Source organism: Drosophila gunungcola, assembly GCF_025200985.1.
Source record: "Drosophila gunungcola strain Sukarami chromosome 2R unlocalized genomic scaffold, Dgunungcola_SK_2 000004F, whole genome shotgun sequence".
Classification (NCBI taxonomy): domain Eukaryota; kingdom Metazoa; phylum Arthropoda; class Insecta; order Diptera; family Drosophilidae; genus Drosophila; species Drosophila gunungcola.
Window position 1 is genome coordinate 3,669,670 of NW_026453167.1, and position 25,790 is coordinate 3,695,459.

Consider the following 25,790-nt stretch of genomic DNA (forward strand, 5'->3'; position numbering starts at 1 on the left):
CTTTTAAATAGTACGGTGCAAAAAAATATGAAGTCATTGTGACCAACAAACAGAATGCTAGCACTCGTAATCGTTTCACTTATCGTTGCCGTTTGTAGGAAATCTGACTTGCCATAGGTTGATAAGTTTTGCCATTGGCTGTGTCTCGACCGCAAAGTACCCGTTAAACAGATCTTGAACGTAGAAAAATTTGTAATTGATCAAATGTTTATTGAGTTAAACAATCCACTTATACCTTAAGAATGGCTATTAACAAAGGGAGCAACCAGATTGGCTTAAACCTGCCTCAACATGATTCAATGGGAGGTAGGTCTACAAGTTAAAAACTATCTATCTATTATCTTCCATAAGCTTTGGCACTGATTTAATGGCTCTCAGGCACCTATTTAGACTACCTCCAATTTGAGATATATTCCATCCTTAATACCTAGCACAAACGAGTTGGGATCGTAGACTAGAGGATCTGGAGTTTTCGAGCAGGTGGAGAACCTGAAGTTCTTGATGAGTAGAGCAAGTCCAATACGAGCCTGCATCATTCCAAATCTCATGCCAATGCAGTTGCGAGGACCATCTCCAAAAGGCAGCCAGGCAACTGAAGGACGATTGGCCGATTCCTCAGGAGAGAATCGCTCGGGCCGGAACTCGAAGGGTTCGGGATAGATACTGGGATCGAGATGAATGGCAGATGAGGGTACGATGACCGACTGGCCAGCCTCAATGACGAACTCCGGATGTCCGGGAACCACGTAACGCTTATGGGCCTTTCGATCCAGATTGGGTACAATGGTATAAAGACGTGAAGTTTCTGCAACGAGATTATAGAGTCACTAAGTTTTCTTAGTATTCATTTACTTAACTTACCATTAATAACCTGGTTGAGGTACTTGAAATCCCTAGTACACTCATAGGTAAACTTTTGGTTATGCTTCTCCAGAACCTCTTCCACTTCAGTCCTAACCTTATCTTGGATATGCGGATTCCTGGCCAGTTCGTAGAGAGCAAATCCCATGGTGGAGGAGGATGTCTCGAAGCCAGCTATGAAAAAGACAAAGGCTTGGGCAATGACCTCCTCAATGGTCAGTCCCTTGACCACTTCGCCATTATCGAGTTTAATTTCCTTTTGATTCTTCATTTCGATGAGCATGTCCATGAAGTCGTTCCGTTTGATGTTCTCCTTTTCTCGCACGGCCACCGTATCAGTGACTATCCTGCGATAGAAGTCCTGAATATGCTGGGCATTTCGAACCAGGCCCAGTTTTCTGGCCAAATTGGGATAGCTGCGCATGAAACCGTTCAGCAGGGTACCATGTCGCTTGTCCACCAAAGATCTCCGGCCAAAGTGTAGGAACTCGGCCTTTTCGTCGCGCAGACTGTTGCACTTGATGCCAAAGGCACAGGTTCCGATGACGTCCACCGTGAACCTGGCCACCAAATCACGGACTTCCAGCACTGAGTTTTGGGCCACCTTTTCGTGCATCACGGCCATAAATTCATCGGCAACGGACACCACTGTTGGATACATAAACTTCATTTTACCCGATGTGAAAGTCGAGGATAATTTGTTCCTCAGCAATCGCCACTGGGGTCCATCCAGATTGAAGAGATGTGCGGAAATGGGATCTTTTTTCTCATTGTAATAGAATCCCTTGTCAGAGAAGTTCGAGAAATCCTTAATCAGAACATTCTTGGCCAGATCCAGATCTATCACAAAGGCGGCAGGATTGTGGAAAAGGAAAAAACCCACAAAAGGAGCCTTGCTCTCACGAAATTTGTTGTAATGATCTTGGAGAATCTGGTGGAAGTTCTTAGTTTTCTGGAATTCCTCCATGTTTCCTCTCATCGGATGAGGTTTCTCGAAGGGAATCCCCCGACGCTTAAAGAACGTTAATTTACGGTGGAGGTAGTAAGTGAAGATCGCCAGCAAGGCGATCGCCACTTGGAAGAGAGTGTATGTCAACGCCATACTACTATTGATGCTGTTCGGAAATGACTGAGTCGGAAAACGATCTACAAACTGCTTTTAAATGCTGAATTTTACCAACTTTGCATGACGAAGCAGTCTCTCCCAGCGACATGAAAAGTGAGAGTTAATCGTTAATCTGCAGTTTTGTTTACTTTTATGTGAGACAGCTAGAACATGACAGTAAGATCAGTATATATATAAAGTGGTTTCAGTGGAAATCTTTTGGGTACAACTTAGCACTAACTCCTTATTAGTATACACTTCCAGAGGGTATTATAATTTCAGTCACAAGTTTCCAACGCAGTGAAGTAGACATTTCCGATCCTATATTTTAGATCAGCATCACTAACAGGCTCGATATAGACCCTGTCCATTTGTCCGTTTTTCGTTCGTCCGTCTTTTTCTACACAAACTAGTCTTTTAATATCAAAACTATCTGCTTCAAACTTTTCCAAAAGTTTACTTTCTTTTTCAGGTCTAAGATCCGAATCGGACGTCTATTATATAAAGCTCTCATTGGAAAATTTGGAACAAAAAATTATAACTTCTCTGTTTTTAATTTTTTCAAGAAATGTTTTTCGAATAATTCGTCCCAAAATCTTTACAGCTTCACTGCTCTAAAGGCATAAAAATCTGAATATAGTTGCTATGAAATATATTTATATAAAGGGTATAAAACTTCGGCTTGCCGAACCTAGCTTCCTCTCTTGTTTAAACTTTCTATCATTTCTGCACAAACTGTTGTCATGTCAATAAGGCTGTATGACTGTATGCTAACAGCATATAGGGCTTATCAGAACCTCAAGAGCTCTAGGCATCCCCCATACACGTTATCAGCTTTGCTGGCTCACCGTTGCTCGACTCTCATCGAACAAAATATATATATTTTTTCAAAATTAAATAGTCAGACAAAGAATTGTCTTCAGCTTTGTTTTGGTTTTCAATCTAATTTAGGCTTTGTGCGAATGACTATGACTTTATAGAAAAGAAAACGTTGAACTTATTTTGTAAGGTAATATGCCAGTATCTTTTTTATTTACTCCATTAATTTGTCCCATATTTAAGATGTTTAAAACCTAGTCTTTGTTGGAATTCTGTGGTGACTTTTGATCCCCATTTATTTCGCCATAGGATTGTTGGGTCTTGCTTTATTACTGACTTTTATGAAAACTAAACAGGTTGTTTAAATTAACTAAATCATAATAAAACAAATCAATGTTTCAAAGTATATATATTTTTTAAAGGGGTCTTTTTAAGATAAGAATTTTCTTTTTGGAACTTTTTATTGGAAGACATTGAAAATAAATCTGATAAATCTGAGCTCAAATTGCCAGTTTCTACTGTATAACGACGAGCCCTCACATTATCAATCCCCCAGACACTCCAGACGATCCCCCATGAATAGCGTCATATAACTAGAGGCTACTTAATCAGTAAAAGTCCGTGTTCGACCGCCAGTGGAACATGATATGGTTATTAACTGCTCTGATATTTGACGGATCTGGCAACGCATTTGTTTACCTTTTCGGTCATATTTGTTTGACAGTTGATTAGATTTCAAGTGCGGATGTGGGCAACAACAACAAGCAATTAAACCCGGCAGCTTTTCGATTTTTTATGTATTTTGGCTTTACTTCAGCTTTGTGAGTGAGCTTTGCTATTGTTTGGATTTTTTTTGTTGTTTTCACGGCATTTAAATGTTAATTGGGCGTAAAATTTATCCGATGAGGTAGAAAAGCACTCTTAAAAGATTGAAAGTGTTGTATTTTCATTATTAGAAGCTAGACTAGGTTACTAAATGAGTTTACGGCAAATTTGTGCATTGAAAATTACCCTTAAAAAAAATAGCCCCGACAAAAAAGTATACTTAAGTTTTACTCAAAAAAAAATTTGATAAGAAACAAAAATGAACCGAAAAAAATAGATAAGAACGGTAGAACCGCCATGGTGAATACATAAATATCCTATAAGAAGATTACTAGTTTTTTTTTGTTTTAACAAAAGTGAGTAATTGTAAATATAAAATCATTTATTTTGGGTTGATAAACAAAAAATTGTCTGAGAAAAATTATATCTTTAAAATTTAATGACATTCTATTCAGTGGAAATCTTGAAAAAAGTGAGTTATTATATATTTAGTATCTTCTTATCTGGTTGTATAAAAGTATTGTCTGTAAAAGAAAGTATCTGTATAAGTTTATGGCATTCCGAAGGTATCTTTTGTTTATTTAGATTTCTGAAGACGTATAAACAAGACTTCTGCGAATGTCTGATGGTGCCACCAACATTGAAAATAAAGTAATGATAATCATATGTCCGTCTGGCCTCAGTGAGACGCCCACGCCCCGCCACCAAACGACAGACGAGTTTCAGTGTAGCGTACTCGCATTCGCAGTCGCACTTGAAAAAGCGGCAAAGAAACAAATTAAAAGCTCGCACCTGTGGAGTGGGGAGCGAGTATCGTAAATAGTTACTTTTCTCCGTAGCGTACTCTCAGTCGAATCGCGCGCTTCGGTAATGAACGTAACCCACCGAGAATCCGGTCGAGAACGCTCCGCGGCGATGATGCATTAGCTCATATAGTTGGTGACACTACACCTGACGACGTTCTAGAGCGAGATCGCGTTATATGTATATAGCAAGTCAGTGAGAGTGAAAGGGTGGCAAGATAGCGGGCGGGCAGGAAGTGGAGCTCATAGCCCAATAACCCCCCTCCAAAAAAAAAAAAAAAAATCAGTGATTTCGATACATGTGATTGCGAACAAACAGCAAACGTACAAAATGCAAAACATGTGGATCATTTTCCTGATCATCGGACTAGTAGTGCTCGGGCTGCTGGCTCTGCTAATTATAGCGGCGCGGTATCAACGCGATTACTGGCGCTATCTGAACATTCCGCACGAGAGGCCGAAAAAGCTATGGCCAATCATTAGGCAAATAATGACGCAGACACTGAGTACGGAGGCAATGAAAGCGAATCACTACTCGGCCATATACAGAAAGTTCAAGGGAAGCGGTCCGTTCTGCGGCTTCTATGCTCTCCTGCAGCCCAGGGCCTTGATCCTGGATCGTGAGTTGATCCGACAGATTATGATCAAGGACTTTTGGAATTTCAACGATCGCGGGCTGTACTGCAATCAGAAATCGGATCCGTTGTCGGGGGATTTGTATGCCTTGCGAGGCGAGATGCTGGAAAGAGATGCGTCGGAAGTTGGATCCCAGCTTTGGAGGGGGATCGCATGTCCTGGTTATATGGCTGCCTCTATGGGGAGGCGGCAGAGCTGCTCCTCAACGTCAATTCCACCCTGATGAGTCAACCGCACTCCACGCTGCACATCCAGAAGATCATGCGGCGTTATGTCCTCTCGGCTTTGGCCAAATGCGTTTTTGGCTTGGATGCCCAGCAGAGGTTGACCTATCCCCTGGATGACTTTGAGCAGATGACGGAGATGGCCTTGAATAGCCATAAACATGGCTACCTCATGAACCTGATGATGATACGCTTTCCGAACTTTTGCCGACTGCTGCGCATGCGTCGTACGCCCAAACAGGCGGAGGATTATTTTATAAACTTGCTTACGAAAATAGTGGAACAGCGTGAAACTTCCGGTGTGCGTCAGCAGGACTATCTGCAGCTGCTAATCGAGGTCAAGGCACTGGAGCTGATCACCCATCAGTATGAATCGGATAAAGAGTTGGCTTTCCATCTGCAAAACGAACTGGCCGCCCATGCAGTTGTCTTTTTGAAGGCGGGATACGAACAAACGGCTAACACACTGTCATATGTACTTTATGAACTTTCCTTACATCCTGAACTGCAAACCCGAGTGAGAGAGGAGATCATGAAGGCCATTGAGCGGCACGAGGGCAACATAAGCTATGAATGCATTCAGTCCCTGACTTTTATGGGTCAGGTTATCAACGAAACCCTGCGAATGCATCCCATAACACCCTACATTCTGCGACGCACCCTAAACGATTACGCAGTGCCGGATCATCCCAAGTATATACTGGTGAAGGAGCTATTTCTGATTATTCCATCGCATGCCATCCATCACGATCCGGACATCTATCCCGAACCCGATGAGTTCAGGCCAGATCGATGGGGTGGACCGAGGGATTCGCTGCAGGAGCAGGGCACCTGGTTCGGATTCGGAGTGGGTGCTCGCAGCTGCATTGGCATACAGTTTGCACAGCTGCAACTGCGACTGGCTTTGGCCCTACTCCTTTCCGAGTACGAGTTCACGTTGAACTCCAGGAAGCCATTGGTCAATCTGGAAGACGGTATAGCGCTCACCCTGATGCCATTGGGAGTTATAGAGCCCGGAAATGAGGAGAGGGCGGTATAAGCTGGAGGATTAGGGCCACAAGATCGGAACTGACATAAGCTAAATCTCTGGATAGTATAATTAGGTGACAAGTTTTGTCTTAAGAAGAAATTTGCTATAACTTTCAAAATTGTACGTACTAAACTAAATTAGTAACTTAAAAATGATAAGGAAAATATTCTAACAAAATATAATATAATTTTAAATTTTAAACATGATAAAAAGATTTACAAAATAAAAAAGCTTAGAATTTTCCTCAAAATAATATGCACAAAGTGATTTAACTTAATTAAAAAGTTTCCGCTTTTTGCTTAATATGGAAAGATAATTTGCGTTTTAACAAAAAGTCTAGATGACACAGAGATTAAGCTTATGTCAGTATCTAAATCTCTAGCTTTAAATTAATGACGAAGAATTTACTCCATGAACAAAGTCTAGAAAGCAATATATAACTCAGCATGGCAACTAGCCTAAAAATATGAAACTAAAGTTCAGCTAACTTAATAGGCAAAGACAACTTAGAGGAGTTAATAATATAGTTAATAGTCAAATACACGCTTTTTGTTTAAGAATTTATTTATTTTGAAAAAAACATTTCTTTTAAAATAGCTTGTTTAATTTCTATTAAATACACATTGTCCTCCTAAGGATGAACCTTTTGATTTGTTAAAATATTTGTCAATTTGATTCATTGTTTTGTTATTTGTGGTTAGTATATATCGTTTTTTGCATTGTCGATTGCTGATATGATTGGTTGCTTTGTTGGCCACTCTCAGATCGGTAGCTCAGCCTGTGCAGTGCTTGATTGCGAGAGTTGATCGATTTGTGTCGGATATATATTATTATTAAGAGTCTGTTGCTTTCGTTGATTAATCAAAATCGAAATTAGAGTTACATTACACATTAGCACTAAAATTAGATTTACAAATAAATAAAACGTAAAACGTATACGACAAACGAACTCTAAGTATACAATATACATATGAAAGGTTATGCTGCGTTTGTGCTATGGAATGTGTTTTGGGCAGCTCTACGAAATGCTTATTAAGAACTTAGACACTAGCTGTTTGTTCGTCGGTTTGGCCGCTAATACGAAATGGCTCTACTGCGATGGCTGGCGCTTGTGCCGCTGGGGCGAAATAAGGGAGCTTCTCGTGGGTTCCCCGCGGTGGGGCATCTTGCTCCGCAGCATCTGCTCGTGGACAGTAGATCAACAGGCCCACGTCCCGGTGCCCAGCCTGCCAGGCGATCTTGAAGGCCGTACTGCCATCCTGCGGAAAAATAAATCATTAAAATCGAGTCACATATCGAAATTAGACATAAATTCCATATTAAGTTTATAATTCTAGATCGTCTAAAATGGATCTTAAAAACTTATTTATATAATAAATCAGAAGAGGTGTTTTCTTTTATTTTCCACAGTTACAATTAAATTAAATTATACCTAACACCTTATAATTCCCAAATTGTTTAGGTAGACAACACTTGCCAAAAGTATACAATCCTTTTTTAAAACTTCTAAGAAACTTTCATTCTACTTTTTTCTTGCTTGAAGTCATTTATAATTTAAACAATTATATTAAATTAATTTTTGTTTGTAACTCTACGACCCAATATTTCTCTTATATATATAAAGAATTCATTTGGTGACTTAACGACTTAATCTTTTCTTAATATATATAAAGCATTTGAAAGTGATTTTTTTAGTTAACTTCCATAAATTATTAAAATGTATTAAACTTAAGAACACATGAGCAAAAAAAAAAAAATAAACGCAATAAGTTTTATGAAATCATGCTTTGTTTTCAAGATGATGTTTAGTGTAACACTTGCCTCAAAGGTCTTGAATTTTAAAACTGACATTATAAGGTTTTTAATATCCTCCTCTACTCACCACATCGTTGACCAGCGAATCGCATTCAGGATTCGACAGCAGGGTCTTGATCACATCCACGCGTCCGTGCTCGGCGGCACACATGAGCGCCGTGCTGCCGTCCTCGTCCTGGATATTGATATCCGCCCCGGCATCCAGTAGCATGTTGACCATGTCCCCGTTACCATGCGACACAGCGAGCATCAAAGCGGTCTGGCAGTGCTGCAATTGAAATGAGATGACGGGGCGGGAGCGGTTAGTAGGGGAGTTACAAGGGGTCAGCTTTTTCGGGCGGTCAAGAACTGTGGGCGGTGGGGCCCCTTACCTACCTTCTTGGCCCGGATGTTGACATCGGCCATCTTGAACAGTCGCTCGACGACTGTCCGATGGGAAGGCTGCTTCAGCTTGGCCAACGATACGAGCATCACCGAGGTGTATCCGGCATTATTCATCTGGTTTACATCGCAAACCTTAGAATCGAGTAGAATGGATACCACGTCGAAGTTGCCGTGCGAGACTGCATAGTGCATGGCTGTGTTGCCCTTTACAAAATAAGATTGTTTATTATAAAAATTATTTAGTATAATATAATATATCAATAATATTATAAACTTACATTACTGTCGGACAGGTTGACACAATACTCCAGCAGTGGCACCGACAGCGATTCAAAGTAATCGAGATAGTCCTCCACTTGGTGGGGATCGGACTTGCCGGTACTGGAGTTTATGAACCAGTGATCTTGGATGGTGGCCTTGGCCGACTTAAGGCTCTGCGAGGATATGGGTTTGGCGCCCAACTTCTTCAGCAGCGAATCGTTGATGACCTTGAGGGCATCTTGCAAACCCTTAGACAGCTCGGTTCTGGAATGGTACATTTATTATAAAAAGTATTAGCTCAGAATAAAAACGTAAAAATTTTGTTTTTCTTTTTTGCGGAAAACTACATTTTCCTACGGTATCTTAATTTGGGAAAAACTGTACTTTAGTCTTCAATTGCTTCAAAAGTTTTTGACTCCGAATAGAGGTAAAAAATCACCTTTTTTAAATATTTAAATATTTAAAATTAAATTTATTTTAATATCAGAAAATTTAATATAAATGTAAACCTTATTCAACTTGAGTAAAATGCATTTTCAATAGAAACTATATAACATGTAATATTTTCCACATTAACAAATATGCAGTTTATTAGCATTATAATTTAACATTTAATTTTAATATAAAATTTAGAATTCAATAGTCAGATATTATTTTACTTTTCATTTGTATGGTTTAGTAGTAAAGGCTAGTTATCTCAACTTTAATGTTGAGGGTATATATGAGTATTCAAAATCCCATTTTTACTATTCCAAATCAAGTCCCCCAGGCGATACTCACTTTTTTCGGGGCTCCGATTCCGCCTGGGCCAACTGATGGAGCTGGGCTTTGGTGGCCGGCTTTTCGATCACGGTCACCTGGGAGCCCTCGCTCTGACTAGATTTCAGTGGAGTGCTGGACTTTTTGCGTGCTCCCTGGGCAATTTGCACATCGATGGGCGGACTGGAATCACTGGACGAGCTCATGGCCGGCTCCTGTTCCGGCGATTCGGACTTGGTGGTGCCCGAGGAGGTCATCAGTGGGGCAGGAGAGGCATCCCGCGACCAGCTGATGCTCACCCGCTTCTCCTCGCGCACAATCAGCTCATCGTCGCCCAGAAGACTGAGGTCCAGCAAATCCTTCTGTGGCTGCCTAATGAAGCTTTGGGATTCAGCCAACGGGTCTGCTGCCTGAAAACTGGACACAACTGGAGGCTTCTCTTGAAGGGAGCTAAAAAGAAAAGAAATAACCTTGATAAGTTTTAGGAGCTTGGCCATCCGTTTGAAGATTGGAGACCCACGTTACGAGCAGAGCCGAGCATCCGCTGACCAGCAGCGGATAGCACGTGAAACTGCTCAGGCTGGAAAACATTGGCAGCACCATGCGAAAAACCAAAATCCAAACAAAAAACAAAAAGAAGCGGCTCAGCAATTGGGCCAAAGCGAACACCAAAACTCAACTGAAGGTCAACGAATTTCGATTTCAGGCTGTGGATTTTAAAAAACCCAATGCGCAAGAGCTGCTGTGTGGTTTGTGTTTTGGATAAAAGCTTTGTGTGAAACTTGGCTAGCACAGTGGAGCAAATTTCATTTAATGTAATTATATAAAAATATTAAAAAATATATAAAAAAAAATATATAAATTAATTTAAAGCCAAGTTTTTAATAAATTGTTATTTCCCAAGGAATGCAAATAATTTAATTTTTAAAATCAGTTTTCGTTATCATTGGATTCCTGTTGGACTGGAATTTATATATCAGCTTCTATTTATTAAAAAAAGTTATTGCTAATTCCAGAAAGTTTTTTTTGTAATTAAATCATGATAATTAAACAGCTTTTGAAAACAGAAAATAAAATTCTTAGAGCGAACAAAATTCGAACATATTTTTTTAATTTAAATATTAAGATTCACTCATTGTATACTTTTAGGAAACACCTACCTCAATCTTGCTTTCCGTTCCACCTGTGGACTGGGTGTTGGAGAAGGAGTGGCCAGCGTGTAAGTGTTTTGCCGCTTAAACTCCTTGCGCACCGGACTCGGACTTGTGAGGTGTTTGGGTCGCGGAATCCGCGAATCCGCCGAGGTGGAGCGACGCCCTGCTCCACCCGTCCTGGGAGCCGTGGGACTGGACTTTGAGAATCCCCTGGCCAGATCCTGGATGGCCTCCTTGCAGGAATCACAGTAGTTGGCCGCACAGGCAATGGAGATATGGGGCTTGACAATATCACCACAGCCTACGTCCCGCTTGCGAACCTCCTCCGTGTTGCAGGCAGAGTGGCTGGTACGGACTTTAACCGCTTCCGGTTCCTTCTCCTTATCCGTATTGCTGCCGGTGTGGCGGGTTTGGGGGCGTGGCACTGGCTCGGCCACCTGCTCCGCCTTCATGGGACTCCGGCTGAGTCGCTGCAGTCCATTGGTGTCCGTCTGGCGATTAACCAGCTCCGTGCCACACTGCACGGCGGAGTGCTGCTGCTGGGGATTCACCTGGGCTCCGGTGGAACGCACTACGGCCGTGGTGGTTTGACTTCCGGCACTGTGGACCAGGGTGACTGGCGTCTGGCAACCTTGGGTCTTGCGCACCACGGATACGGTCTCGTTCTCACCCAAACTGAAAGTGTTGCTTCGCCCGGGCATTTGGGGAGCTGGCTTCACCTTCTCCGGCGGAGTTTCCGGACCACAGGCCACGCTCCTCTTGCTCACGGCACACTTTTCGCAGAGCACGTCATCCAGTCGATCCTCGGAGCTGGCCACATGGCGCACATCGGGCTTGCAGCTGGTGAAATTATCCCTCGTTGCTGGTTTCGCGGTGACCCCCACATTGTACTTGAGTTTTGGTCGTTCCGGCTGGGTTTGCACTCCACTGTCGCGCTGTTCCCGTTGTGGCACATACATCTGGGTGCCCACCGAGATGAGCTTCCGCAGCTGCTGCTTGTGTGCATTGCTCAGGGCCTGCTCCACTTTCTGCTCCAGCTCGTCCTTGGAGTAAACCGTTTCCGAGGGTTGAACGCCCACATTTCGGGTGCTTGGTTGGTGGCCAACGGACACATCTCGAGTGGCCGGAGGTCGCACCACCGCCTGCGTAGACACATCCCGGCGGACGACACTTGGCGATGGGGATGCCGAGGTGGAACTGCTGCGCATCCGAGCTCCCAGACTCTCCAGCGACACTGGACTGATCCTTTGTGGCGTAAACTGTACGGGTGAGGTGGTCTTGAGACCCGGACTCGGTGGCGAAGGCGTCTGCCGTTGACTTCGCATCAGCTCCTCGTTGCGGCGCATTAACTTTTGCTTCTCTGAACGCAACGAATTGAGTTCCAGCTGTAATTGGAATTAAGAAAATGTAAGTTGAAGTTGGGGAGGCTTAGAACTACCTTGCAAATTAATCTAGAAACTAATCTTATACTATTTTAATTATTATTATCTATATAACATTTTTGATAACTCATCATTATAACACCAGAACAAGAAAAAATATGCATTACAAAATATAAATTCGAAATAGAAGAGATCCTATATTATAAACAATAAATTTCTAAGAATACTTTTAGATATTACTTAACATTTTAAGAAAATAACAAGTAATAAAGAGGGATTTCAAGCATAAACATATTCAATATAGGTTATCAAAGATTAGACTATATCCAGACAAAATTTCTCCCTTATAAGCATTGTTGTCTATAAACGATTGGTAATCTAGGCTACTTTATTACCTCCATGTCGGGTATGACCTTGACTTGCTCCTCCAGATCCTTGAGGCGTCGGAGGCTCAAGGCCATCTGTTCGCGTATCTGAAATAGGGCCTGGGCATCCGCTGTGGCCTGACCAGCTTCCGAGATGACGGGTGACTGCAGGGAGCTGCTGCTCATGGAGCCATTCTCCTGCTGGCGATCCTCCTTGGAAGTGGGCGTACCAGTGGGCGTGGTGGCCAACAGATGGTGCCGTCTTGGCGGCGGCGGTGGAGCAACTCCCGGGGACTTCGGGGAGTCCAGCTGCTCCACCGGCGACTTGGCATTGGCCGCCACCGTGGCCTGGACATAGCTCTCATACTGGACCTCCGCCGGACTGGGACGTTGCTGAAGCGGAAGAGTATTTGATCGCAGAAAAGGGCGTGGCGTGCCAGTGGGCGATCGATTGCCGCCAATGCAGGAATCTAAAAATAATAATTAATAATAATAATTAACTTAAAATTTTAAATTGTAGTATTATTGATTACTTGGTCTGCCGCTCGTCCTTCTTAGTACAATCTTAATTTGCAAACCTGCCATGAGCTCTTGCCGCTGGCGACTGGACATAAAAGTCCGATGCAAATATTGCAAAAAGCTCCTAAGCCAAATGATAAAAGCGGCTGCTACCAAAATCTAAATTTAATAATTGTGCCAAAGTTCGCATAATGTGCAAAAAAAAAAGCATATGTAAATGACTATACTTGAAAAGTATTAAATGCAGACGAAATAAAAGGCAAAAGTCACACGATCCACCCCTTTTGTAAGTGTGCGTGAGCGTAATAATGTCCCAAGATAAGAGACTCGGGCTATTGTTCAATATTAGTTTTAGTTTATCGCCCTGGCATACATTCACACACGTTTGTGTATTTATATTGCCCTTTATTTACATAAGAGACAAGGTTATTTTGCGTATTTTACTTGACAAACGGCAAAACATGCTGACTTGTATATGAGAGCAAATAGAGAAATTTATGACCAGCTGATAGTTGGAGCTTCTATTTCGGTCCCCCTGCATTTGTCCAATATCCCTCATACGCACTGTGTACCCCGCCAACAACAATTTGTTACTCATCTCGCGCTGTCAGCCTTGCCAAGTTTTCTTGTTGCTGCTCTCATCCATTTTGCCGCCCACTTTTGCTATTACTTAATATCTCTCTATACAACGAACTTTTCGGCTAGAAATCCTTTTAGTTTTTGAAGCCAATGCACAGAAAGAAAATGTAACATTCTGGCAATTACCTAATATCTCTGTACAACTAACTTTTCGGGTTTTTAAGTACGCAAAAAGAAAATGTAAGTTTTTGTTGTAGGGCCTAATTGAAGCTTTGAAATTCAATAAATTTTTTGTTACTATTAAAAGCTCAAAACCTAATGCTAACTCATATTTTGTGTTTCTTTAAAATTCGAATTAAGTGTGACCAACACCGTATCAAAATCAAATGAACATCAATGTGAACATGTTACCCACGAAAATAAACAAAGACTTAGTGGTAACTCACTCTCTGTGTCTCTCAAAAATTTTAAAAGTTCTGTTTTGGAAATTTTAAGTTTTTTTAACCTATTTCGAACCACTTGCTATGACACCCTTTATATTCTTATTATATTTTTCTGTATATGCCTTTTTCTTAGCGGTGCCAATTTGGCTAAGCGTCTTTGGTCAAGGCGAAATGGGGGGCGGTGGTCGAGGGGAAGGGGCAGCGCGTGACGCGGGGTAGCATTGACCGGGGTATAATTAATCAGTTTTTATGGCCCAACTAATTAGCAAAGAACCAAGTCAAAAACGGTGAAGAGTTCGCCCCAAATGAGCGTCTCCTTAAGCTAATGAACCTACAGTCGCTCCACCAGCTTTTCAATGAGTTTTGCTGGCTGTCTGGCTTCAACTTGATGTTCCTTTTGGTCAAGCGCTTTCGTCTCAGCGGCAAAGCATCCTCCGATGTTGAAAACATGACTGTTTTTTTTGTGGTTGTTGTTATTTTCTATTATTGATTTATTTAGTTTAGTTGGTTAGGAAAGCACAGCATTGCACTTGGCGGCATTTGTGGGCCAAGGCAGCAGACATTGCACTTGGTTTGTCTGGCTATTCGCAAAGCCAAAGCGTAGCAAAAATTGGTTAAATTCTTTAATATAATTAGTTTGCGTTTTGTTTGCTCTTATCTTAGCCGGTGCTAATTAAAGCGTTGGGCTATACACAATATTAAATTATTTGATTTGCCAGATCAAAGCTACAGCTCATCGCATGTTATCTGCCTTACAGTGGTGGCCAATGTTACATGCACACATATATCACAAAACTCACTTTTCAAAAGTTCATATTTTAATTTTCGTAGAATCATGGGCATTATTTTAAATATATTCGAATTTTCTTTACAATTTATGTGTTTTATTTTTGTGCTGATTTTATGTCTTTATAGTTAATGAGATTTATCAATGTTTTTATATTTAGAATTCGAAATTCTCACGAAGATTTATTTCTAAGGTTGATTTATGTTTTTTGTTTTGAATATTTTATAGGTGAGAAGGCAATATCTTCAAGTTATTAGATTTAATTTAATCAATATTTGTCGCTTTAATTTTATAAATATTTGTCGTTGTTGAACCGATTCTGTGTTGACTGCTTTCGATTTTATTGTCACATACTATCATGTACTTCGCATTAAATTTAGTTGCTGTTAATTCGTTTTACTACCATTACACTTCTAGTTTTGATTAGTTGATTTCGTTTAAGGCATTTCGTATAATCATTTTAAGTATTTTATTTCGCAGCTACACAGACGCATTTTTATGCTATTCGTTCGAAAGTCGCCGACAAACTGCTCTCAGATTTTTTTCGTTCATTCGACCATCATCAACGGCGGCAAAAACAGCGTGAAGAGCGACAAAAAACCATTTAGCAGTAAAGATTTTTGTGTTATTATTTAATACAACAACTCTTGTGCGAAAGGCGAGCGAAAAAAAAAATAATGTTATGTCTATAGTACTAACAACGGAATAAAATAGAAACCAATTTGCTGAGAGTCCAAAAGCGAAGAGCGATAGCGCTCAGTAAATACAAATTAAATAACCAAAATAAAAAAACAAACTAGCAAAGTAGGCAACATTTTGCTGTGTTTGTGCTGATAAGCTAAATGCACAATTATTTTACACAGGCTGATAATGATAATTTCAGTGACGTGGGCAAAAAAAAGAGAGCATCTGAGCCAGAGAGAAAATCCAATGGGTTTGTTTTTATTCAATGAGCCATTTGATAGGCAAATAGTATTGATTTTTGATTGTCTATTTGCACACCAATTCGCATTCAGTGTTTGCCTGTGGTTTTCGAGTCAAGGCCAAGAAAATGAAGAGGCTAATTTTGAATAAATCATCATTAAATTTTATTCAAAGTTCGCCCGCTGGAAATATCTAAAATCTTATCTTTTTGCAATTAATTTCAAAATGAAGAAATAGTTTGATTGATATTTCAAATCCCAACAAATTGAAATCTATAAATAACCATTTGATTTGCTTGATTTATAATTAAATTTTTGATATATGCTATGGCTGGGTTGGGCCCGCAGTTGGTAGTTTTTGGTTATATGACCAAAATGACTCTTCAATGGTTAAATAAAACTGTTGCGTCTTTTGTTTCTTTCTAAGCAAACTTAAAACATGTGTTAATAAATATATAAAGAAAATATTAAATATTTAAAATTACAGTTTTACAAGTAATGTTTCCTTAATAATGTTATTCTATTTTTAGATCAAGGTTGTTTTTTCTGCTTTTACACGCTTTTTGGCATTCACCTATTGTTAGAAATGTTTTCTGGGCACTACAAGTTCTTTTTGGCAGCCGTTTGTCTTTTGGCCATGTTCAATTCAATTCGAAAGCCATTTATTAATGGCCTATACTTTGGCAATTACCAAGGCACTGCAACAATTTTTTATAAATTAATCAATGACAACTCTGTGCGCCATGTCCTCTGGACAAAGTAAAAAAAACAGTAACGAAACGCGACAATTTGATTTGTTTATTTGCATTGATTTTTTTGCACACTTTATGGCACATTTATGGCATCAACAAATACGAGAAAAAACGAGCTGGAGAAAAATTTGCATGCAAATTGAGCGCCAAATGCGCATTTCAAATTGATTTGAGATACGAACGCCTTGAAAATTGCCTTGAAGTTGCCCCATGCCGCACGTTGCAAGCGCCCAATTGAGTTTCAAATGCCAAAGATGCAAAGATCTGTATCTGTATCTGAATTTGCATTTGCATGCGACTTGGTATCTGCATTCTGTATGTGTATCTTTGGAGTTGCCAGCAGTGGACTATATTTTGATTTGTTTGCTTTTCTATTTTGTTTTAAATTGTTATAGATGTTGCAATATTCTTTGATCTAAGAGCACAGCTGCAAAGATGACAACTTCATGAGAACCATGGGATGGTGCATTCGAAAATGTAGACAGAAATATAAGAAAGCTCTGTGGTTTTATATGTAACTCAGTGGTCTAATGTGGTGCATATTCATTTTGCACTTGATCTTTACGTATATTTAAGACACTAAAAATTTCGTTTATACTTTTCGAAGTTAATTACTTTTACTTTCATTTCATTTTCCACTGTTTGGCTTTTATGTTCTCAAGAGGCTCACAACATTTTTCACACTTTCATGCGTAAAAATGTCACATGTGCCGCCGCAGCGCTAATTGCTTAGAAAAGAAAGCAAAAGTATCTGCCAAAGGCTTTGCTCACTTGGCTCTATGAATCACTTTCGTCACACAGAACAGAAAATATATTACAGTTTGGTCTTGATTTTTGTCTAACGTCACGCGTCACTTTAAAACCTAAGATCTGGCATAGAAATATATTTAGGAATACAGGGATATACAAAAACATTCTTTTAAATAAAATATTCTTCTTCTACGAGTACTTGAGAATTTGCTGTCGGTATTTCTATAAATATTTAAATTTTTTTTTAGTTAGAGTTATTCATTAGAAGGACCCCAAATATAGCACACAAATTTAATGCAAATATAGATTGAGATATAGAGCTTATTATACTTTAAGGAACAGATTCTGTTTATCAAGTATTAGGGCTTCAAATATTCTGTAAATTTTCTTTTGGTAATTTTTTTTCCAATTGTATTATTCTTGTTTTAAAAATAAGCTTTTCTAAATGTAGCATACTAAATCAATATTGATAGTGTTAGAATCCTTTTTGTCTAGCAATAAGTCTTCAAATATGACATGCATTTTCTTTCAGTGCAGACCAAGGAACTAATAAATTGAGTTCTTTTTGGCGTGCTATTTTTGGCGATCGTTCCGCCGCCCACTCACCTGCCACATCAAAGTAGCGGTCCCACGTGCTGTTTCCCAGGCGATGACTCTTGTGCTCCGTCGCCAATGGCCCGTGACCATTGGTGTGGCTCTGACTGAGTTTGTTGTTATTCCGATCCATGGACAGTGATCCTCCGTACGGCGTCTTGCGCTTCTTCACCGAAGTGCGTTCCAGTGTCCGCTCGAAATCGCTGCACACCTCGTCGAGTGCCTCGTGGAGGAAGGCCCTCGTCTCCGGCGGACTGATTGCCGGATGATGACGTTGCTGATAGTAGTTTCCCGACAATGCCCCCGACCCCGCCCCCACATCACTTTCCACGCCCCCCCGGAGGGAGGAGCAGGTGGAGGAGGCGGTGCCGAAGGGCGACTCCGATCGCGGCGGTATGCTGCCGTAGGTGAATCGCGGCACGGATGACGAACGCGGGCGGTAGCAGGGCGTGGTGCTGTACGACTGCGACATACCGCACACCGCCCCTCCAATGGGGCGTGGCGAATCCGGTTCGCTTTCATGTGAGGCCTGCATGCGAAATTGGAAAGGTGACAAGTTAATTGCACGTGCAGTTCTGCGAGTTTGGAGATCAAAGGAAAAAGACCACCCAGAAGCAGTGATGGAGAAAGTCTATATTCAACAATTTTGTGTTTGCTACAAGTTTGCATTTTAGTTCTCTAAAAATATGACTTTTAATTTTCGTTTCTCAAATGAAACCAAATATCGAAATTTCTGCCTTTTTTGCTTGGAGATTTTGCTTGATTTTCAATAACAAAAATATTGGTTTGAAATTTGGGGAGTAAGTTCCTGTGTTTTTGTGGCCTTCTTGCCCACTAGTTTGCATTTAACGCAGGACTAACGTTTAAATAATTGTATTAAAAAGTTTCCAAAAATTGATTTGAATAGAGCAACATGATCTTGATCTGCACTTCCTAGCCTGTTGGTTGACTTAAATTTGGACTTTTCCCCTTAAAGTCTGTGGTTAAATTCTGTTTTAGTGCTCACTTTAATATAGATAAATAAATTAATAATAAAGTGTTTTAAATAATTTATAAAAATAATGTTCTGGAAAAAAAAATAACTTTGTAAAATGGCATAATAAATAGGTAAGCTATATAAATACTCCTGTTCACTAAAGATGCCCACAACTGATCTTGGTTTGTATCTATTATGAAACATTGATTAGTACTAAACCCACCTCGCTCAGTTTTCCCTGGACCCTTGACTCCGCCTGCCAATCGCCGCCGAAGAGGCTCTCGAATCCCAGCATGAACTCCATGGACTTTCGGGATCTGCGGCGGTCCCGTCGCCGCTGCTCATCCTCGCTGGGCTTCTCGTGGGCCAGGGCCTCGCAGTAGCGCACAAAGTCCAGGTCGATGTGGTAGCCATAGGGACAGCAGTTGCAGCTGCGCACCGAGCGACTCATGCCCGAAGGAGCGGGATTCGCGGAGGAGGAACCTGGACGAGCTGCAAGAGAGGTCGAACGAGAGAAGAATAAGTATCTCGGGGATATCAAAGGCAGACGCAGTATATCTTAATGTCACTGCCAAGGTCGCGTCAATAATCGGTTCTTGGTATTTATCCAAAGTCAAACCACACAAAAAGGTTTATATTTTTTTCTGCGTCTGAGTCTGTGCATCGCAGACGCAGGAATCCACACCTGCCCTCCATTAAAACACGTTTCGAATTTGGTAACCTGAGCAGCAGGTACAAAGGCGCAGTTCTCGGAATGCCCCTTGTGTATCCGCAAGATAAATTCGTGCCTTATTTATTCTTCATTGCGCCTTATAATAACTAATTTTGGCTAATTTAGATAAACCACTTTTGGCTGGCTGAATCACTTTTTAACGCAGCAATTTGAGTTATTTACGCTGGCATTGAGTGTAAACGATTTTGTAGTTAAGGAAAATAATAATTAAAAAATAGTCGTCAGGGTAGACTAAAAGCAAAAAGCCGACACAAACAGAGTTTGTTAAACTAATTTATTTAATGCTATTTTTCCTGCCTTTCACTCACTTTCTTGCTGGAATTTTCGCCTCATGCCAGAGCCACAAAACCCCTATCCAAAATAGATTCCACAACATTTTATTGTTACTTGAGTTTGCACTTAAAACATTTGAAATTCTTGCACCGCCTCGTCTGACCTCCGAATTCCAAAAATCAAACGTTCTACTCTTGGGGAAAGCCTTCAACAAACTGACCGGCAAACGTATCAAATTCTCACTTTATTCATCATGCAGCAAATTAGAACCGATAAGATATGGGAGCATTTAGCCACGCTTATCAAGTCGCCAAGTATAAAGTATAAAGCTCTTTGCCGTCGCCATCTGTTGGCGAACTGTGCAATCGGTTTTGGATTTAAAAGTGCAGAAGATACATTTCACTTTTCATTCATGAAAATTAATGAACGACGGCGTGGGTAGAAAAACGCGTCGTTTAAATCGTGGGCGTGTCTAGATTGTGAAAGTGTTGAACACGGCGTATACGTGTTGCACCGATTTAAGAGGTCGCATATTGATGAGCTCGATGGAATAGCCGTAATTAGCAGGCGGCTCCATGGCCATGGCCAAATCTGTTCACCGGCTTGATTATTATCGATTGAAACAAACACCCACCCACAATCAAACACTCTTAATCATATAATCACACAGACTATTCAAATTTGGTTCGTATTTTTTTTTTTGGATTTAGTGGGCGGACAAGGAATGTGGCTCCATAAATGTACACTCGTAATTAGGGGGTATTTAATACTTTCTGAATGTCTAAAATGGTAAAACATTTTGTTTATAACTATGTAACAGTTTTATTTGTAAGTGCAGAAAGAAATATTGATATCTTGATAATGAAATAAGAACCCAAATGAATCCATTTAACTTTCTCATGTAATTGCTGAACTAAATGACTACTGACATTGTATGGCGGCGAGTTTACAACTTCATTTGGCCAACAATCGGCAAACCATAAAAGGGCGCCTACATACAGTCACATACATAAATCGTATTGTCGCACCCGACTCACATGAAAATTAAGAAATTAACCCGGCTCGATCACAACAGTTGAATTATAGCAAGATCATGCTTCGCATGAGCCCATGTCCCAATCATCATTATCATGATCGTTCCCATGTTGATCAGGCCTCTTGTAATGACTACATTTTTGGCGTAGGCGTGCGTATTGGTGAATGATGCAGATGCTGTCCAGCATACGAAATGAACTCGACTTGTGAATGAAATGCGAAAGAGACCAATGGATATCGAAGTTCTTATACCCTTTTTCCCCTCTAAATACTGCTTTATATAACAAAGTAAATTTTATCAAATATAAAAGTTGATATACCCTTTGGCCAAAGGTAGATTGGAACACCAAATCCAAACTGGTTGTCCGACTGACATGTGCACAATTTGCTCATATGGGGCTAGCTGTATGCGAGGTAGGCGTCATTCGCAGTTGCAGTTGCAGCTGCTGCAGCTAATGAAGCTAACGGTGCAACGGCCACAAATTACCGTAAAGCGCAAAAATTTAATTATGCAAAACACGTGCAATGCTGTTCGATCTAATTGCATGCCCCAGCTCACTTGACAGCCAACCAAAAAAAAAAGCGACAGCCGAATATAAAATAAGTGAATAATGGGTGTATTAGCCATAATCAAGAAACTTTAGTCTTGTATAAATAACTATATTTTATAATTAACTTAACTTAACTGATTTTCTAACCAAACATTATGTTTCATGAAACATTATTCCCAAGAAGTAAAATAAGTGAGTAATGGGTGTGGTTAAATAAAATGTAATAACAAATTTAACGACATGGCTTAATTACTCCTTTCTGCATTTTAAGTTTAAAATTTTTAATTACTTCAACGATGGCATCGAAAAACTATTAGAGAGTGTAATAAAAGAGCCAAGAAAAAGACACTAAAGCCATAGCTATTTTTTAAAAATCTTTAAGTTTTATTTTACAATGAACTTATAACATATTTTTGTTCAAAAGCTTAGACGACTTGGTTATAAAAGTAAATTGATTTCCCATTTTATAGGAAACTAATAAAGAAAAGAATTCCTTTTGGTCCCGCTTCTTTCTTAATAGATCTCACTTTTTTCTCGCACATCTTGTGATTTTTCCTTTATTTTTTTCAAGTGCTCCCCAGACGGTATTCGCCCTATTTATGACTTCATTTTAATTACCCAATTAATGTTGTCCCTTCCAGAAGACTCCTTGCGGCTGCTGTTGTGGTTTATGGCTTTTTGTTTTTAATGATTTTTCAACGTGTCATAAACTTTTGTCGTTTTTAGGTTTCTTTCAAAATTATGGTAAACACTTCGTGTGTGGCTAATGAGTTGAAATCGCGGGCCAGCTGACATTAACGCACACGTTGCCCATTTTAATTGCTTCAATTAACGCTGACGTCGAAAATCAAAACCTGCCACGCCCACCACAGCCCACTAAACTGTCAACTCACATCCGCTTGTCATAAATTGGCCGCAGCAAAAAAAAGCCCGAATTATTTGATATCGATGAAAATATTTGCGTTTAAGCCGCAAACCAGTTTCAGTTTCAGTTTGGCTTAATTAAAAGTTGCATTTCTGGCTGAGTGTAGTGTGGAGTGGAGTGTGGAGTGTGGGTCTGGCCAAAATTGATTTCCATAAAGGAGTCGAGATACGAAATATTTCACTAAAGCAACGGGGGCTGCAGAAAAGTGCGTTGCGGCGCCGCTGTGACAAATTTGCCTTTTCGGCCAAGTTAAGTGTATTGTTAACACCGCTCAACACAATTGTGGGTGTTGGCCCGACTTTGCGGATTTGTGTGCGGGCGTTAGGTTGACCCACATCCGATCTTGTGGCCCAAAGCTGCCGTAGAATGTCAACCATGTGGGCCTGAGACACGTTTTTAGTATTATTTTTTTATGGCCCAGGCCCACGCTGGGTTTCTCTCACAACTTACCATTTTCCTCAATGAAGGCGCGTTGACTTCGCAAAACCAGCGACCTGGAAACGAATCGGACCAAAGAAATTCTTGTTAGTGGAAATTGGCAAATAGCGTAAACAATATAATGAAAGATTACGGGGCCTGCACAAACAATAACAAGGAAAGTCGCTTGCGAAACGCTACGAAAGCGCCAACACTATTTGTCTTTGCTATCGGATTTAAAAATAAATCAATGCAACAGGCACACTGACAAAAAATTCGAGTCTTAGCTTATGATTTTATGATTTTTCATTTCAACTTTGAGTCGATATTTTTAATGGCGGTCAAAATATAAAATATTTGTGTATGTGAATATTAAAAATACTTGTTAGAATAGATTAAATTATTATTTATAAAATTTAATAATGGAAAAAAAATTGTTTTTTTTTTTATTTAACAATTTATTTTACTAGAATACGACTATGTAAAACGCTGTCTATAAATTATAAAAGTAAAAAGGTTTTAAATAGAAAAAAAACAATTTTATTTTAATTAATGTTTTTATTTCGATTTGATTTAGTGCAACACTTTTTCCTGTGCACTCGGCACGGAATGCGACAAATGCGTAGATACCAAAGATACACAAACAGAGCGCCAGATATAGATAGAAATCACACTTGCCGTAGGGAAGAAATTATAATAAAATATATCAAGCTGTCAGCGTTTTGAGTTCTTGTTGTCGCCCCCTTTGTTTGGTATTTTGAAACATCTTTGGAAATATATATGTGCGCGCGCCACAAAATCCAGCATAAACTGTTTGCCCTGCCATTCGGGGGAATGGTTCTCGTCCAGCCCCATCCTCATCCTATCCTCAGCCTCAACACCAGTCCCATCCCCATCCCTATTTCCATTCCCAACAAAACTCATTAGTGAACTTTGCCGCCCTGATCCCTACTCTAATTTTTCTAGGCTTTCCTGGAAAACGTAACATGCGTGCTGCATTTTTCATTTTTCCACTTAGCTAGAAGCGGAAACTGCAATTATTTATAATTTGTTTTGGGTCCCCGAAGGGAAAACCAAATTATCCTTATGCAATTAGCCAAATAAGCTAAAACTTTAGCTCAGGTTTTCATGCATTATCTATTAATTGCCTGTCATGTTTTTGGCCAAACAACAGCGTTGCTGATTTAATGATATTATAAATAAAATAGATACGAGTATATATTTGTATTGTGAAGGAGTCAAATTGAAAGCCGTCTGGCAATTTGCTGCCATATTTCTCGAGTCATTTTTCACGTTTCCATCTTTTGCCTCAAATCGCCTCAAATGTATGTAAAATGAAAATTTATGCGTCAACTGATTTATGCGGTTTCGCTATATGCATGTTACATGAATGGAAAAGGCCTGACATGGATGGACCCACAACTCCCCCTCCAAAAAAACACAAACTTGCATTCATGTGGAACGGTTGCGGCATTGCGTATTTTTGGATTTCACTCCAAATTAATATGCGTGTTTATGATTATGATACACGAAACTCGTTGTTTTTATGTTCTGCCTTCTACGTTTGTCTAGCCACAATTTGTTGCGGCTTTTCCTTGTTTACGCGGACCATTCTCATAATTAGAAATTATTATAATTGGATTCGGTTTGGTTGAAGACAAAGATTCATGGGTTTTGGAAATATTTTTAAGTTGTTATATTTTATGCAATACATTCTATTCAACATTTGCGTCTTCAAGCAAGCTTTTAAATAAAACAATTGCTTTAATGTTGTAATGACATAAACATTTAAAAAAATAGAAAAATAATGGAAGAACTCTTTTTAATTTAATTTTTTTTTTTCCAATTGAAAATAATTTTGAAACAAATTTCTTCTGAATTCGATTTATATATTATTAAAAATTGTAAAGAATTTTATTTGGACCTTTTAAAATATTTGATAGAAAAACAGTGCCAAAAAAAGATTTTGTAAGGTTTGTTATTTTTTTTTTAGCAAAACGTTTATAAAACACGTTTGGAAAACACATTCATTTATTGACATTAGCTCATGGCCATACAAATCTCGCACATAAGTTCACACCTTTTACACCTCCACAATAAATACACACGCAAAAAACAACATCCGATAAATGCTTTTAGTTTTTGCCACTTTACAAAAAAACACCCGCACATTTGGTGCGACTTCCTTCCACTTCGGATTGCAATGATATCGATCTGTAGATCCACACTATTATGGAGCTATTATCTTTACCTCCAGAAGCGCTTGACGGCTTCCTGTTCCGTGGGCGTCAGGTGGGTTATCTTTTCGGCAAACTTTGACTCATCGTAGCCCCCGATTACGGAATTGTGGAGAATCATTTCGCCGGCGTTATTGGGGCGACGACTCATGAACACGGCATACGCGATTTCTTAATGGCCTTTATTCGATGGCTTTCTGCGATGGCATTTAATTAGCATTTGGCTTTTTTGGTTTTGTCTGCACTTATATTTAGCTAATGGAAATTCTATGCCGAATTTAATTAACTCCGAAGGCGACAGACGAAAACGAGAAACTTTTGCCCCGGCAACGCGGCATTTGGAGAAGCACTTTTCATCGTCGCTGCACTTTAGTTATGTGCTTTGTTTATTTTGGCTGAGTCAGAGTGCTTGTAATTTTTTTAGATTTAGTTTCACGTTTTGTGGGGCTTTTTTTCGTATCTGTTTTTGGTTTTTTTACTTTCTGTGCGAGTTAAACGCTCCGCGCTCGAAAATCGCTCGAATCGAACTGAATGCGCCGGGAGAAAAACTTTACGAGTTCGCCGCCTGAACTTTATGCTCTGTAAATGTGAGTATCTGTGTGTGGTTGGGCTCTCGTGTTCGTGTGCGTATGCGTTTGTATCTTTTGTATTTGTTTTGGTTGTCGACTTTGTTTTTGTTTGCTGTCGATCGTTAAAGAACTCTGGCTGCCGCCAAACCAATCCGAGAACCACCCAAAAAAAAAAACCAAATACAATACCAAAGTGTACATTTGTTGTTAGACGCTTTTTGCCTTTGGCCCGAAGCTTAGCTCAAACAAGAGAGCTATCGATACGATAATTAATAAATATAAGCAAGTGACTGCTTAGCAGCAC

General features: G+C 39.9%; 3 protein-coding genes across 3 annotated transcripts; 1 reads left to right on the forward strand and 2 right to left on the reverse strand.

The window, feature by feature from the left end:
- Positions 1 to 174: 174 nt before the first annotated feature.
- On the reverse strand, positions 175 to 2,003 carry LOC128254410 (cytochrome P450 6a8). Its single transcript, XM_052983509.1, has 2 exons — positions 862 to 2,003; positions 175 to 805 (listed from the first exon to the last, which is right to left on the reverse strand). The coding sequence occupies exons 1-2, from the start codon at positions 1,961 to 1,963 to the stop codon at positions 387 to 389; spliced, it is 1,521 nt and encodes a 506-aa protein (XP_052839469.1). The 5' UTR covers positions 1,964 to 2,003; the 3' UTR covers positions 175 to 386.
- A 2,208-nt stretch (positions 2,004 to 4,211) lies between these two features.
- Positions 4,212 to 6,465, forward strand: LOC128254409 (probable cytochrome P450 317a1). Its single transcript, XM_052983508.1, is given in 3 exon segments — positions 4,212 to 5,149; positions 5,151 to 5,186; positions 5,188 to 6,465. Coding segments are annotated over 3 exon segments (1,566 nt in total). The 5' UTR covers positions 4,212 to 4,744; the 3' UTR covers positions 6,313 to 6,465.
- A 384-nt stretch (positions 6,466 to 6,849) lies between these two features.
- LOC128254403 (KN motif and ankyrin repeat domain-containing protein 2) lies at positions 6,850 to 25,419 on the reverse strand. Its single transcript, XM_052983486.1, is given in 12 exon segments — positions 6,850 to 7,495; positions 7,497 to 7,562; positions 8,186 to 8,386; positions 8,494 to 8,706; positions 8,781 to 9,027; positions 9,544 to 9,972; positions 10,683 to 12,061; positions 12,454 to 12,893; positions 17,783 to 18,299; positions 18,970 to 19,238; positions 22,714 to 22,757; positions 24,932 to 25,419. Coding segments are annotated over 12 exon segments (4,044 nt in total). The 5' UTR covers positions 25,069 to 25,419; the 3' UTR covers positions 6,850 to 7,393.
- Between the last annotated feature and the right edge of the window lie 371 nt (positions 25,420 to 25,790).

What these genes read in the sequence shown, in the direction of transcription:
- LOC128254410 (XM_052983509.1), bottom strand. Translation starts at nt 1,963, where the DNA reads ATGGCGTTGACATACACTCTCTTCCAAGTGGCGATCGCCTTGCTGGCG. An exon ending in CCTCAACCAGGTTATTAATG is followed by an intron (nt 806 to 861) that starts GTAAGTTAAGTA and finishes ATCTCGTTGCAG; the next exon opens with AAACTTCACGTCTTTATACC.